A 16,939-nucleotide genomic window follows, 5' to 3' on the forward strand; every position below is an offset into this window, starting at 1 on the left:
TAAATTGCTCCTCTGCTGAGACGTGTTTACTTCATGGAAGAAGTATTGAAAGCCTCAGTGCTTGGGAAGAGTTGAACTTCCATTGTGGAAAACCAGTGCTGTGCAGTGTCCTTCTTGTCTCCTGTTTTCAAGGCACTACTCAAATTTTAACGTAAAATGATTTGTTCAGTAGGTGACTAACTGTATTTAGGGCTCATTTTGGTCTACCATGTTTAACGGATTGAGGCCGGGGGATGTGCAATTTACAACTTTATGGAAACCATGAATTAGGGTTAAGGACACGAATTGGTTTGTCCTTCACTTTGAAGGCAGTCATTTGGGAGGCTGGAAAAATGGATAGCTCTCAAGGAAGTAGGGATTTTTTTTTTTTTTAATTACATTAAGAGTCCTGGCTTTAAACGTGTGTTTTCTTTAGTGCTGTTTCATGGATACTCTGCAGTTTTGTTGATTCAGCAGAAGGGACTAATTCTCACATTGCTGATAGAAGGAAGGTGTAATGGGGTATATATCTTTCCCACAGGGTAAAGCAGGTATAGCTTGGGCAAAGTATATTCCAGATGAACACCCTTTTGTTCCTGTTAAACTGGAATAATTCTTCAGTATCTGTGAAGAAATCCATACACTTCAGCTCTTCATAATTTTATCAAAGGTAATGGTTCACTTGCAACACAGTAGATAGTTTTCTAGACACTAAGGGGAATATGTTAATTTAAAATAGTTAATTTTGTTTCATAACTATTTATTTTAATTTTTCTAGTAGAAAAAGCCTGCTTTATTCACTGGAGGATAACAACAGGATTGTGATTATGTATTTTATGGCTGTATTTTGTAGCCATGTTGCTGTGTTGATGGGTATGAAATTTTAATGTCTGGTCAGAAAGAGAGCAGAGGAGATTTTTAGGTAAAACTTTGCTGTCAACATTATAAAGCAAACTGTGTCTTGCCTTTCCAAATAACAGGTGGAATTTAGTTACTGAAGAAATAAGCTCCTTTACTTCAGTTTTTCTTGCATAGTGGTCAAACAAGCAGTGGGACTGATAAACTTTGATTTCTGTTCATGGAAGAAGACTCTCATTTATCGTAATAGAGAGTTTTGGTTCTGAGAGTAACCAAGAAGCGGCACTCGATCACAGTAGTGCCTGGTATTATTTTAGCTATATGTAGGCATTACCCACCCGTCTTATGTTTTACAAATGCTTATTTTCAGAGGCTGGTACCTCTGTATTGGCAATTTCTATGAAGTTTGCTTAGCATTAGGTAGTCCTGAGACATTCAAATTTAATAGCAAATTTCTAGAGTATATGAAGAGAGAACTGGCTGGTGATGAGGTATCTGTAATCAGTTTGTGGTATATTACCCTGTGACTGGTTGAACTGAAAATTGCATAGGTCTTATAAAAGTGTGTTTGACAAGTGATTAGTCATGCTGGGAATGTATGAGTAGGAGAAAATTCAAGTAAATTATTTAAGAACCAGCATCTGTGCCCATGTTGTGACTATTTTGCAAGTGAACATTAATTGTGAAAGATTTTACCACCGAAGTCAGGAGTCATCTAGACCCGTCAGGCTTTCAAAACAAAGTTCTTTGAAAATGGATTTACTTATAATACTGGTGAATATCTTAGCAGTTCTGTCCTAGTTTTATTTAAATAAACTCTCCTTAGCTGGTCCTGGAAGACCTGGGTTGCTGCAGTACCAGCCATATAACCTGCTCTGTTGAGAGACATGTGAGTCAAATCGTAGGTTACATACTTTGGAAATGGTGTTTCTGGTTTCCAAACTCTTAAGCGAAATCTTGCATAATTATTCTTTTATTAGTCGTTAGTGATTAAGAAGTCTGCTGACTATGGCTAGGCTAATTTGAAAGGTGTCATATAAGATATTTCATGCTATTACACCTTTTCAGTGAAGGGGCTGTGGGCAGGACTTTTTGGATTATCTCGTGTCCAGAGAGTTCATCCCTGTTCTGTCTTTTTAGTACTTGCTAAAAACTAGTATGTTATAGCAAAGAGTGGGTTTATATTGTTTTTAAGGCTGAACAAGAAGTATGTTGTTGTGGAGTAGCTATCCCCAACTTGTGCATTTTAGTGTTGGTGTTCAGATTTACATAAAATAATCAGGAGAGGGGTAGAAATATCAGAATTCAGTACCTAGGTATTTTTTCAGGCATAGGCTTTGTTTTATCTAACTCTCCTTCTGTCCAGCTTAATGTTTTAAGGAGTAGCAAAATATGTTTTGGTGTGAAGCATAAGTGTTCCTCTCTGTGAAGTTAGAAGGTGAAGCTGTATTAGTGTAAAAAGTTGTGACATTAATGACTAGAGCCAAGATAAATCTATATGTGTGTCAGAAAGTTGCAGACAAATCATGGTCTACTCTTCTCCCGTTCTAGATGAATGAGTTTCGAGTGGATAGTTCAGAATAGATGATTTTCTTTTATTCCTGCTAAAATAGATTTTCAGCTTGGATAGATACCAATCCATAAGCTTCTTATAAATCTGTTCATGTTGTTTATTTTCATTGCACTGGGAAAATACGTCCAGTTATGAATTTATAGAGATTGTGCTTTGTTTGTGGAATTATGCAGTGACAATACAAAATTAAAGAACTGTGCAAAATGTGGGTTTTTTCCCGGGATTATAGAAGTATATCTAACTGTTGAAAGGCTTCCTAGTGCATTTCGGCATGTTGTAGGAACTACAGGAAAAAGTTTGCTGAAGCCACCAAAGAAGTAGGGAGAAATGGGAAACCACATCTAGAGTGCTAATTGTAAAGTATTTCAACGCGTGCTCTCTTGCTGATGAAGTGAATCATCTGTATGAATATATTCATGTGGCATTTTTTGATGAAATGTTAATTTTTTGCTTTATTAGCAATTCTATTGTTTTGCAGCTTTTCATGAAGTATATTTGTTGTAAAGAAAGCAGGCTGAAATAAAGCAGAATGCATAGAAGACATTTCATTGTAGTTCAATTATAGCTTTTGGTTAAATTTTAACCACGATGGGGACAAATGTTGGCATTCTGTAAAAACTTTGTGGGTGTAACTTCACGTCTAGCACTTGGAAATACTTTGAGACTTGCAAAGCTGGGGAAATGCCAGCAAGTATAACACAAACTACAGGAAGAAGCTGACTCATTTCTTTGCCTTGAAAAGCCTGCCAAAGATAACCAAGGTAGAAGTTGCTTCTGTACTACTGGGGCATAATTAGTATTTTTTTTATTTAAATATTATGACATTTATTTAAAAATCCAAACCGAATAATATTTTTAATAACTTAAACTCATAGCAGTCATTACTTGTTAGAGTAATGGTTTCAAAGTAGCTGTGTATGTAGGAAGGTAGTAGTGTATCTTGTTTGTAAAAAGCATCTGGTCTAAAATAATGGGTATTTCTGGAGAATGTTTAATGGAATTTCTTGTTTAGAATAACACATTGCAGACTTGCCTCTAACAGGCAAGATTTGATAGTTGTGTAAAGCCACAAGAAGCTGTGTTCCTCTGCTTGGGAATCTCCTAATACAATCCCGATGTCTTGTGGCAGAAAGAAGTAATTGTCTTAAAGCTGATGTCAGTAAACCTTTTATTTTATTCATCTGGATTGGCTGCACCATTTGATTAATATTTGCAGTATGTTTTTGTCAGCATCGGTTAGTAAAACTGATTGTTGCTGAATTTTCCGCTTCTTTATTGTTGCAAACTGATCACAAGAAAAGTCTATGCATACTCTTACTCTTTATCCACTTTTCTGAAATCCTGGTATCAGCAGGTCAGAACAAATGTTTTTGACACATCTGCATCTGGCATTGCCAGTTATTATGGGTTCAGTTGAAAACACAAGCCCAAAGAAGTGTTTGCCAAAAAGAAAGTTATTAGGGGAGCATTATTTCAAAACATTTGCTGTTATTACTGAAATATGTGCGTATAGCAGAACCCTGCATATTAGTTCCATTGTAAGAAATACTCCTGTGCTCAAAAGGAACTAATAAATCTTAGCGCTTCTCCTGTTTTGCTTTACTGTTGTATATAAAAGTATGTTCCTTTGTCATGCAGATTTATAGTTTGGAAGCGATTTAAAATTCACTTTCGCTTTTTCGGTCCTTTCATGCTGTTTTGTGTCACTAATGCTTTCCTTTATCCCTTACCATTTCATTATTTGCTTTTCCTCTCTGGATAACATTTGTTCAGTTTTCAGTTTTGTTTCTGTTCTTTTTTTTAAGCTCCCCATTGTACAAAGCATTTGGAGTTTTATCATCCCTTTGTTTTGTTTGAATACCAAACAAAATAATGGGTTTAAAATCTTTAGGATAAGCAATTTATCATGTGAAAGCAACAAAATTAGGGTAAGAATATTGTATTTCAGGGGGAATACCCCATTTAGTCTAAATGAGGAGTAGAATTGATTGCAGTGGAATTACGATTGTAAACAGAGTAGTATAAATGACCCTTCTGGTGCTGTGGAAATATATCATAAAATGCAAAAGATGAGAAATAATTTTTCTAGTGTATTTTAGATTGCTTGATGAGAGCTTTTTACTATACTTCATTACACTTTTAGCTTTTAAAAAACATGTTTAATTTGTTTAAATTCAACAAATCTTGAGTGATCCTCAAGCAGGATGGATTGATAGCACACAGGAGTACTGGATGATATTTCCAAAATATGAGTTATCAATTTTTTTTATTCTGCAGAACTCAAAACCACAGTACGTTTTTCTTGCGTGTCATCTTGCCCTCTATTGTGAGGTTTTGTACGTAGGTTTTGGTGTTATATTCACTTGTGTAATCAGACTAAGAAATAAATCTAACATTACATGCTGTAACGGTCAGTCAAATGTAAAATAGATTTCTATTTGTTTTGTAGCGTGAAACAACAAAACAAACATTTTTTAGTTATATTTCAAAATACAGTCCTAAAAGCTACTAGCACCCCTTCCTCTAAGACGGTGAGCTGTCTTGACTTCTGCTAATGTAGAAAACAGTGTGGGGTAAACTTTCTGAATTTGTGATTTGAGAGAAATTGTTTTTATACCAAGGAGATATTAAACACATAATAGGAAGAAAAGGCAAAATGAGCAGGAAAGACACAAAATGCAGAACTTTGGGTTTTAGCTTACCAGACATTTAAAATCAAAAGTAAAATCTATGAGTTGTAGCATTTGGGGAAGAATATAGTTTTTTGAAAGTCAAATAAATGAATCCTTTTTATCAAAGAAAGCTCTTACTGAGTTTCACAGAAATAAATAAATATATGGGTTACGAGGCTATTGCGTTAAGTGGAATACAACAAAAAAATTTACAATTACCAGAAATCCGAGTGTGTCAGACCTACTGAAAACTGTGTTGGAAGAAGACGTCCCATGAGCAAGTTACTCTTGTGTTTCCCTGTGACTTTCTGAAGCAGTTGATGCTGCTTGGTTGGACATCTTTGGATTAAATCATCTGCTATGGCAGTTCCTGTTACCCTGTGTCTGTGTCTCATTCGTGTGCTGTGTTTGTTTAATGGAAACCTCCATTTTTAGCTAAACAAATGTAAAGCTCTGTGTGGCCTTTATTGAGCAGACTGAAGCAGTCTTACTTGCTGAGTTCAGTCAAACCTAAATAAGGCTTTTAAAATTCTGTGTGAGATGATTCATGCATAAACGTGTACTGGGTGCGTTAAGCTGATACGGTTATTTGTCTCAATGAAACTCATGCAGCTTTCACATGTGCGTGGAATTTACATCTCTCTAGCCTCTTCTTCTGAAAGGATTGTTCTTCCAGCATCATGCTGCTTGAACTTGCTTTCTTCTTTTGCCTAGAGATGTGTTTGCTAATACCCAGTTTTGGAAAGTTGTTCTTATATTCTTCCCGAGATTTGTTTCACTCATGCAAAATGCCCACGTTGTTTCCTGAGGAGAGTCCGTAATTCCTCCATATTGAACCAGAGCCTGGTTACTCTTGCTTTGCATTGAGGTAGAGGTTTGAACATGGAGAGATTTAAAGGGTCCATATCTAGGGTAACATCTGTGTCTGGCAGCCAAAACCGTTGTGTGGTTGTGGAGATGGGAAGGAGAGGGAACAAGAGGTGGCCACTGAGGAAGATCTCTCACCTCACCCATTTCGAAAGCCTTTAGCTGTGCTTTTGTCTGGGCCTGCTTGAGACTCTTAAGATAATTAATCTAAACATCACTGTTAAATTCTGGAAATAAAACCTCCCATCTGTGTAGTTCATGAGGAGGAAGGAATTCCCCGCCTTGTTTAAATATACAATCAGTGTACGTAGACCTCTGCTTTTAAATAATAAGACTGGCAAATTCAGTCTGTTTTCAAACTTGGTGATAACCACCAAATATTTTCAACTCAGGAGTTTAGGTTTTATGCTGTCTAAAATACCACATTCATGAATATTCATAGGACATGCATTCCCATAGGATGAGGGTCACTGTAAGGTGTGCTTGATAGCTTTTAAATAGTTAGTACTATAATTGTGTATTTTGAGAGATGTCATCAACATTGTTGCTTCATCAGGTTATTAAGAAATGATTCTTGTTTTTTTCTTTAACACTACTTTGTACTTGTAAAATATAGTCACATTTAGTCAGAACTGGCTAATCTATTTAAGTTAATGTTCTCTTGAGGAAAAGCTTTGCATTTCACAGTTTGCTTCACAGTGTTCTTTAGGCACTTAAATAATTTCCATCTGTTTGTAGAATACCACAGGGTTTCTGGGTTGCCCAAACTATTATTGAATTTGGTAACCTCTCATTAGCCCTATTGCTTTATTATTTCCTATGTTGCGGGAAACAAAAAGAGGTTCGATTTAATATATTTCGATACTGGAAACTTGCTGCTGAAACAAACACCCAGAAGAAGTATTCTTACTTTGTACCTTTGTAACTGGCACTCGTTGATCCAGTATTACATCATATTCCTGTCTTCCCATTAATTTAGATGACCAGGTTTCTCAGGACTGTTCACTGATATGTCCTCTGCTGTTGGATGATGGAGTCATACAGTACTTGAGATCAGAAGTTGCTTCTAGATGTCAGTCTCAAAAGCAGGTCCAACTAGATCAGGTTGTGCAAGGCTTAGTAAATTCTTAACTAAACTGTTTCAATTCCTGGATGTATGACTAATATCTCTAAACAAAGTGTATAAATCAAGAATAGCTGAATTTGGCTTATAATTTCCTAAAGTGAGTTGTGGGGCTGGTAGTTGTTTGAATGTTGTTATCGAAACGATTACTATGTCCTTGCTTCTATTCTCTGTTCCAAGTCTGAGCAGCGTTACAGTGGAGTTTCTGTATGGGTAGCACTGACACGCACCTAAGATTCTTCGATTTTGGACAAAAAAATCTTGTAAAACCACTGTAATTTTCCACTTAAAGTCAGATTCACTGTTTAAATAGTGATGGCGTTAGAATAGGTAAGTACCTGTTGAAGCTGTGGTACCCAGTATCCAGCAGTGAGGCTGGTGGATATATACAGCGTGAGAACAGCAGAAGCGTGGAGGGCTCCTGCCCTGGTAGCGCTCTCAGCAACAGGTTGTTGGGAACTGGAGAAATTCTCTGAGCCAGACATTGTATCTTTATATTTAATAACCCATAAATAGATTTACTGCACCTGTTATTAACATTGTTTCAAGGGTAATATATCTTTTTGATTACTCTATGTTAGTCACACAGACTGATTTTGATGATCAAATGATCCCTGTTTGGAAAGACAAAAAAATTTCATATGTCTGAATGTTGGCTGAACCATAGAGACCTGATCCTCTCTCGAAGGAGACTGACACTGGGGAAGAACAGCCTGGAACAGATCTTGCCTTAGTAACATGTTCTCTTTTTTTTTTTTTTTTAAATTATTTTTTTATAGTCACAACCTTCCCCCTATGAAATTCTAAAGCAGATGGTTGTTCCTTTTTGTTCCTTTTTCTTATTTTCTTTGCACAGTCTACTTATAGATGTCTTGTAAGAACATGGGTATTGAATATTTATGCAATATCTACATGTGCACTGCTACCATTTGCCATCTACATAATTTTAGTCTTCCATCTTGCTTAACAAACAGTGTCCAGACTCTTTATTTTTACTGTGTGGTTAATAGAGGACCATCAAAAAAGTACATAATGCTGCTGCTGTTTTTTCTTACCGCTGTGCCCCTTAAATGTCATCAAGTTTACAAGACTGGGGATGCGAACAAGTGAGTTATTCAGTTTTAAAGAAAATAGCTTGGAGCCTCTATCATATTTAACCCCTCTAGCTAGGCTTAGAAAAAGTTTGATCTTAGTTAATCCTCTGAGACTGAGACCTGAGCTTTGACAGAAAAAGTGTGGAAATGCCACGCTGGGCTATATTTCTTCATAGCTGAAGCAGCTTCTTTTTCTCAGAGTATAGAGAATTCTCTCACACCAGCAGATCATTATTACCGTTGGTCCTGTGGTAGAAAAACCTGTATTTGCTCTCTATCCCAGAGATGCAAAATCAAGGATATTTTTGTCTCTCAACCAGCTTTACCTGTTGATTGACAGGAATGAAATATATGTTGCTGAACAGTATGGTGGAGGGGAAACCAATCCAGAAAAAAAACCAAACAAACCAAAACCTCCCACTTTTTTCCTGGAGGTTTATTAGATGAACATGATCAAGAGCTATGTATGACTGCAAAAACCACAATGATGATAAACGAGACACGTTGTTGAAAAGAAACCACTGGTTATTGCCATGCATGGAGGATAAACTGATTTAGAAAAGGATCTGGTAGGAAGCTTTGTTTTCACTGTAATTTGATACAGCCTCATGGGTAGTTGCTGTAGCTTAGAGATACCTGTGACCTGTCTTCCTGTCTGATTGTTTTGCTATTATTTGTGCAATATTCGTCTCTAAATGATAAATCTTATTACAATATCATAGTTACTTTTACTTAGCTGAGTTCAGGAGTAATACTTTTTGAGTCTTTATAACCTTAACTGTTAATAGAAACTGTAAATATTGATGTTTATATATTCAGAGAAAAAAAGCATAGCATTTAAATCTTGATTTTGTCTATTTTAGTGTCTATTAAGCAGCCTTTTTTAAAATGTAAATTTGTGACAATGATGTTGATAGATGGTGACTGTCCATAGTTCAGTTGCAGTATATGACTTTGTCCTTCTGGAGTAACAGGGAATCTGTCAGCTTCTGAACGTCAGTGTTCTCCTCTTCATCAGGGAGCAGCCACTCATTCACCAGGTATACTGGCCAACAGGTCAGGTACATCTGACATAGGAGAATGGATATTAGTGATATTAGAAATTGTGATAGTGGAAATGCATGGATTGCTGGTGGTACAGCAGAAAATGGAGATTTGTGGGATGCTAAAAGCTCTCTTTAATCTTAGTGTTAAGCCTAACAAATATATACCTGTGAACACAATAGTGATTATAAAGATCATCAAAGAGCAGAAATAGAATTTGTATTTGGAGGTCTGGTTTTTTTTTTTCCTCTCTCTATTTTTTTTTTTAATTCTTTCTCATTCCTTGTTAAATTCTCTGCTCTGCTGTTCCACCTAATCTGCCCACTGCTGGGCTAGGATTAAAAGTCTGAAGTTAGGTAGGGTTCTGACGTCTTTACTCCCATGTCTTCTAACAATAATCAGAACAGAGTTTAAACAGCTGAGCGGTAAAATGTGTAAGTCATCTTCACCATCTCACGTGGTATCACTTCCACTGCCCCTCAAATCTGAAAAATCCTAGCAATGAGATGATTTTGAAACACTTTTTTTGCTGGTATAAAGCAGTCTGAAATAAGTTGTCTTCTAAATACTGCTGAAGAGAGTCTTACATGTATTTAAAGTTTTTCCCTCATCCTGACTTACATTAATTTCAAAGTTTATACAAACTCCTATAGCATCAGATATGCTGGAAATGCATTAAAACTTTCTGCAACATGGAATGGAGCAATGCGGTAACAGGCTGTGAACACAATTTATTCAGATGTGGGGTTTTGAACTTGCAACTGGGGTATGTTGTGGCTGTTTTAAATGTAATGCATTTTAATATGAGAGAGAGGCCATTAGGATATTTTTATAGGTAATAGCTCTGTAGTTTAAAATAAGAGCAAATCTGAATGCATCTTGCCAGGTTTGTACTTGCACACCTCTAAGTAATGTTTTGTTTATTCTGATGATCTGGGCAGCATGGGGTGATGTTTAACTGGATAAACCTTACTTTAAAAATACTTCCTTTTCTACCTGAAGATTGTTTGAATTTTGAGGGTAGTAATTTCTGGGATTCCCTGGCACATGAGGACTCTTAAGAGGCTGGATGGTATTTGTGTGTGTGAGCTGGGAGCAGGTTGTCTGGAAGGTGTAGGTGTGATGGAGGCACGGGCGCTGTTGAGTAGCCATTTGCGCTGACTTCAGCAATTCCTGAGCACATCAGGCTTGCACCATGCAGCGTGTGTGCAGCTGTGCAGGTTTATAGGTTTGTGCAGGTCTGATACTTCTGGGAAACATTAGATTTTCTGTGCACGTGCTGGCTGTCTGCCTTGTCTGTCTCGATGGATCTGAAAGCAGTATGTTCGCTATGTGTGTGTACCAAGTGTACAAGCGATGTACTGAGCGTGGGCTGTGCAGTTTATTTCCATACATTCCACCTGGGAAATCCATCACACACATATAGGAGTCTGAGCTTCAGTTCATGTTTGTTTTCACTTAGATATGTTTGTTTTACTTTAAGCAGGTACTTTAATGACAACATTGTCTACCAAGAATATTCACTGAATGGAGAACATTTTATGGCATATTTTAAAACAAGCTGATCACTCTTTAAAACATGATATGGAAGTTATGATTTATTTTTGTTGGTCTGTATGCTTGACTCCAAATTTTGCTTTCTCTTTTCAGGCAGCTATAAATGGTGTAATACCACAAGAAAATGGCATTCTACAGAGGTAAGCAGAAAAGACTGGAGTAGTACAGACAGAGAATGATGCTAGGTAGTAGTTATGTTTTTGTTCCTGAATCTGAAGAAGATTGTGTAATTCTCCTTTTAAAGCAGTTTCTGGAGCCACAAATTAAATTCCTGGCAAACCTGATTTAACATTCAAATTTTCCCATGCTGATGGAGGACCAGCTCGAACATCTATTCAAATAAGTTGATTTTTGTTTTAAATTCATTGGTTGTTGGGTCATTCTGTGCAGGGTTGTCTCTTTACTAAGTACAGATTTTGGTATGCTTTCTTGGATGTCAGGACCTTTTTTTTTTCTTCCCCCCCCCCCCAAATTCTAAAAATTTGCGAGGCAAATCCACAGATGTTCTTGGATAAGTATTTTCTTTTTCCTTATGCTTTTTAAAAGGTGTTGATATTCCATGCTTCCTGTCCTTGGCCAAAAACATTTGTATTTTTGTAGCTTTGTTTTTTTTTTTTTTTTATTGAATTACAACCGGAAGATACTGTGTTAGATAAAGTAAGGTTGCTCCCTTCTATAAGTAGCTTTACTGATTTTCTTTTATCTTCTGAATGAAAAAAGGCTTATGTACTGATGCCTGGATATCTTGAGTTCACTGAAACATGAGCTCGTAAGTGCTGATGAGGCAATCGAAAACAGCAGAACAGGAGTTGAGCTACTTGAGAGAGACAATAAGATAGTGTTTAAAATTCTGTTTAGAAAAATGCTCAATATACTATTTTGAAAAGTTTAATGACGAAAAAAATACATAATGTAGGTAAAGTGGTGTTTTGGCATCTCTGTCAATACTTACTAAAGCTATCGTTAAATAGAGTCAGTTTTGGATTTAGGATAAAACCTTATTTTCTCAGTAAAGTTACTACATGTTTGTTTACTATAAGGCTTACCTAGCCTGTTTGAGATCAAGTCTCAGTTGTGTTGAGTGCTCTTTCTACCTATGTTAATAAGTTCTGACCTCAAAACATTCAAAATACCAGAATGTTTAGAACATTAGTAAAGCCTTTGACACCATTTCCCACAGCATTCTCCTGGAGAAACTGGCTGCTCATGGCTTGGGTAGGCCTGCTCTTTGCTGGGTAAAAAACTGTCTGGATGGCTGGGCCCAAAGAGTTGTGGTGAATGGAGTTCCATCCAGTTGGCGGCCAGTCACAAGTGGTGTTCCCCAGGTCTCAGTACTGGGGCCAGTTCTGTTTAATAGCTTTATCAACAGTCTGGATTAGGGGATCAAGTGCACCCTCAGTAAGTTTGCAGATGACACCAGGTTGGGTGGAACTATTGATCTGCTTGAGGGTAGGAAGGTTCTGCAGAGGGATCTGGACAAGCTGGATTGATGGGTCAACACCAGCTGTATGAGGCTCAACAAGGCTGAGTGCTGGGTCCTGCACTTGGGTCACAACAACCCCCTGCAACGCTGCAGGCCTGGGGAGGAGTGGCTGGAAAGCTGCCCAGCGGAAAAGGACCTGGGGGTGTTGGTCGACAGGCGGCTGAATATGAGCCAGCAGTGTGCCCAGGTGGCCAAGAAGGCCGGTAGTACCCTGGCTTGTATCAGGAATGTGGCCAGCAGGACTAGGGAAGTGATTGTGCCCCTGTACTCAGCACCGGTGAGGCCACACCTCAAATACTGTGTTCAGTTTTGGGCCCCTCACCCCAAGAAGGACATTGAGGTGCTGGAGCGTGTCCAAAGATGGCAAAGAAACTAGTAAAGGGTCTAGACAGCAAGTCCTATGAGGAGTGGCTGAGAGAACTGGGGTTGTTCGGTCTGGAGAAAACGAGACTGAGGGGAGGCCTTATTGCTCTCTACAACTACCTGAAAGGAGTCTGTAGCAAGGTGAGGGTTGGTCTCTTCTAAGTAACAAGTGATAGGGCAAGAGGAAATGGCCTCAAGTTGTGCCGGGGAGGTTTAGATTGGATATGAGGAAATATTTATTCACCAAAAGGGTTGTCAAGCATTGGAACAGGCTGCACAGGGAAACAGTCGAGTCACTATCCCTGGAGGTATTTAAAAGACTTGTAGATGTGGCGCTTAGGGACGTGGTTTAGTGGTGGACTTGGCAGTGCTAGGTTAACAGCTGGACTCAATGATCTTAAAGGTCTCCTCTAACTTAAATGATTCTATCATTCTGTGGTCAGGGGAAGGGAGCTGGTGAGTAGTTATGCCTGACTTGGATAACGACTGGTCCAAGTGTCCACTTACAGCTCAAATGTGTCTCAGATATTTTTTCTTTTGTTTGTTTGTTTGTTTTTTCCATTGAAGGTGGTTTAGAAGGAGTCTCAGAAGACTTAAAAGCTTAGTTTCCAGTGGTTTTCAGATGAGACTTATTTTACTGATATGAGGCTTTTGGTGTTCCACTAGAGGTTGCCAGTCAAATGTGTAGAATACCATTTCTGGTGGAATCAAATAGAGTTAATACAACTGGACTTAAAGTAAATTAATTTACTGAAGGGAAAAAATACATTTTGTTTTATAATTCAGTTGTGTTGTTAAAAAAAAATCCAATTCTGAGAATCGGAGTATTCTTTGCTTCTTAGGTCTGTTAACAAAATGGTTATAGTACTTAATTCATAGCTGGACATCAGATTTAAGACACTACCATATCACTTGGCATTTATACCTTCTAAGTCCTGAGAATAAGTCTGTTTCCTGTAGTCTTTAGACCTCTTTGACCTTTGAGCATGAGTCTTTGAGTGTGGGTCTTTCTAGCTGGGAATCATCCTTCTGAGCCTGTTGATATGAGAAGGGAGGGAACCCTTTGTTTTACGAGCATAACGTTTTTCTTTTTCAAATGTGGGAAGCACAATGATGGGATTTGCAATAGCTGTGTGTAATTTCAGCACTTCTGTGACATGCATGCCATCCACATTGATGCTTTTTTCAGTTCAGGCCTCCTCTAGATGACAGATTTGACTTGCTTATAAGAAGCTTTTCCATTGAGAGATTTTGTAGTATTTTCAAGAAGGGCAGAATGCATTTTTCTAATAAGTTCTGTTTAAGAATGGAAATGAGACAACTTACATCTCAGCATTTCCTAAATCCTTTGGTCAGCTTCCATTCTTTCAGTGCATATGTGTTATTAGCTTGCATCTTCCATCACGTTATCCTGCAACTGCCCGGGACAGATGATATTCCTGATAACAATATCTACAAGGCCAAGCTCTAGGCTTACCCTATGAATTTTCTTGCCTTCCAAATTTAGTTTCTGTATATCATAGGGTTTGTTTTTTTTTTTTTGCCTAATGATCCTTAAATTTCATTTTTTGTTACCTTTCTTTCTAATCCCAGTTACGTGCTTCTTGTGCAGATGCTCCCCGAGGAAGATGAAGTGCTTCTGAGTAGTGAGGGTTTCCCAATTTATTCTGACCTGTAATGCTGTATGTATCCTTGAGCCAGGTATGGAGACATCCCTATATGAATCTCCTGGAGGCTTGAAGGATTTTGCTCTTAAAGGCAAGCTAGAATTCAGCATTGCATTTACTATTGTCCTTCTAGGTATTTTTTGCAATATAAACCTCATTGTACTTGAAGTGCAGAACTGTTTTCATATCTGACTTGTTTTCCGCTAATTTGGTATTGGAAAATACCAATACACGTGCCGTATTGTAAACTTTATTTCGTATTTTAATTTCCATGTGATACTAGCCCAATGATGTAGAAAGATGGTCGTTGCCGTGGTGCCGATTTCTGGTACTCCTGGAACAGGAAATAATCCTTCTTCTCAAGATAATTCTGATATTAATTACATAGGGAACTTCAGACTGAAATAGTGTCTTCAATACTTGTTTGTCATCTAAGCTGTTCTCCTAGAGCCCTTCTGAATCACTGAAATGTTAATATTGCTGATATGAAAGTTATTTTCTAGTTATTAATAAAATAGTGTTTTCAGATACGACAGTGTAGTTTATTCGAGAGGTGTGTGCTGTGGACCACAGTAACCGAATAATACTGTTCATTTTGCTTTGCTAACTTTTACTTAAACATATCAGGCTGTTCTGTTGAAACCTTCTTGTCTGCGTGTCTTTCAGTGAGTACGGTGGAGAGACTTTACATGGACCAGCATACGGCTCCACAAGTCACTCTACAGCAGCTTCTTCAGCTCCTTCCTCATCCTCAGCATTTCGCCATGTAGTGCCATCTAGACAAATAGTGGAAAGACAACCTCGAATGCTTGACTTCAGGGTTGAGTATAGAGACAGAAATGTGGATGTAGTACTTGAAGACAGCTCCACAGTTGGTAAGGATTTGTGAAGATGAAATGAAAACTGTTGTGGTAAACTTGTTCAAACAAAAACAAACACAAGAGGCCCAACCCCCAAAAATACAAATACTAAAAAACCCACCAAAACCAAACCAAACCAAAACCCCTCAAGGAAGAAAAAAAAAAAATCCCCCAGAAAATGCAGCATCCGCAGCTACTAACCATTTTCAAATCTTTTTGCAGCTTTAAAAAAGCAAAATTTGAGTAATCCATTATAAAGGTTAGTGATCTATCAAGTATGTATTTTGAAATCTAGTTTTCTTATGAACTTGCTTCAGAAACAAAATGGAGATTACTGATTAAGTTGAGGCATGAAAATATAATTTGGGGTAGGATTAGTGTAGATGCAAGCAACTAAGGAGTGGATGATCTTGGCATTTCCTTTTCGAATCTGTATGGCGTCTCTTTCTGTGTAGGATTAGTGACAAGATGCAGAGGAATTCTTCCCAATGTGAAGAGCATCATTACATTCTTTTTTAGTCAATTTTTCTTTGATTTGTATGTGCAAATTAAGATTTCTTTTATAAGTTTTATTGTCTTTATAATAAAACTGATGCATTCTGTAACAGCAAGTTAGAAATATGCTATTGTTAGTATTGCAGAGCATGTTATTTTTTATACTCCCCAAACTGTGAGTTAATTTGCTAAGGATGAAGAGGTGCTTTTTTTTTTTAGTGAAGACTTTATACAGATCAAAATAAGGAACTAAATGAAGAAATAGTTGATTAAAACACGTTTCAGTGCTGCAGCCCTATGTCTGTGATGAAATTCTTAAATTGAAACTTCTGATCCTTATTTGCCCTTTTAGCATTCGATTTGGTGTTGGCTGGTGCCACCTGGTGGTGACTGATTTAAATTCTTGATCAGTGTTTCATGGTTTCCACTGCGCTGAGCTGCATCCATGCAAAGCAGATATAAAAGTCTGACCAAATCAGAATTTTGCATCCCTTTTATTTTAATTTTTTTTGTATTAACTTATTTCAGGACTAAATGATTAAGCTGTAGGGCAGAAGCAATCAGTGCAGAGCTTTTGTCTGTGTCTTGGCATATGAAGATTGAGGGCAGCTTTGTGTTTAAAGTCCTGAGAGCAGAGAGCAAGGCAAACAGTAGAATTTCAACTGTGGTCTTCAGGAAAGAAGATTTTTGGCTTTTTCAGGGATCTGCTTGGCAGGATCCCATGAGAGACTGCCCTGAGGGCAGAGGCACCCAGAAGAGCTGGTTGATCTTCAAGGACAACCTCTTCAAAGTACCAGAACAGTTCCTTCCAACGTGCATAAAGAGGAGAAAGCGTGGCAGAAGGCCAGGACAGAAGAACGAAGAATTTCTGACTAAGCTAAATGAAAAAAGAAAGTACACAGAAGGTAGAAGGTAATGATGAGGCTACCCAGGAGGAATACAGAGATATTGCCAGAGTATGCAGGTTTGGAGTCAGAAAGACCAAAGCTCAGTGGAGCCGAAACTACTGAGGGATTAAAAGGTCTTCTGTAAGTACATCAGTGTGAAAAGAAGGGTGAGGGAAACGTGAGCCTATTGTTCAATGGTGGTTCCTGAACTTGGTCCATGGGAAGATTATGGAGAAAATCTATCTGGAAGCCCTTTTTGAGCATAGGAAAGAAGGTGGTGGTTTGGAACAGCCAGCCTGGATTTGCTGAGGGTAGATTGTGCCTAATCAATGTTATTTGCCTTTTATGATTTGGTGACTGTCCCTGTGGACAGGGGGAGAACAGGGGTGTCACTTTGACTTTAGTAAGGCCTTTGAC

The 16,939-nt window shown here is 37.8% G+C and overlaps 1 protein-coding gene across 1 annotated transcript in view; it reads left to right on the forward strand.

The window, feature by feature from the left end:
* The window catches only part of FAF1 (Fas (TNFRSF6) associated factor 1), a 166,285-nt gene that overhangs the window by 26,158 nt on the left and 123,188 nt on the right, over nucleotides 1–16,939 (forward strand). Inside the window, exons 3-4 of the mRNA XM_010080340.1 lie at nucleotides 10,861–10,907; nucleotides 14,947–15,155. Coding sequence (XP_010078642.1) covers nucleotides 10,861–10,907; nucleotides 14,947–15,155 — 256 coding nt within the window. The remainder of the gene's footprint in view (nucleotides 1–10,860; nucleotides 10,908–14,946; nucleotides 15,156–16,939) is intronic.

The sequence above is a fragment of the Pterocles gutturalis genome, unplaced genomic scaffold (genome assembly GCF_000699245.1).
Source record: "Pterocles gutturalis isolate BGI_N339 unplaced genomic scaffold, ASM69924v1 scaffold9764, whole genome shotgun sequence".
Taxonomy (NCBI): Eukaryota; Metazoa; Chordata; class Aves; order Pterocliformes; family Pteroclidae; genus Pterocles; species Pterocles gutturalis.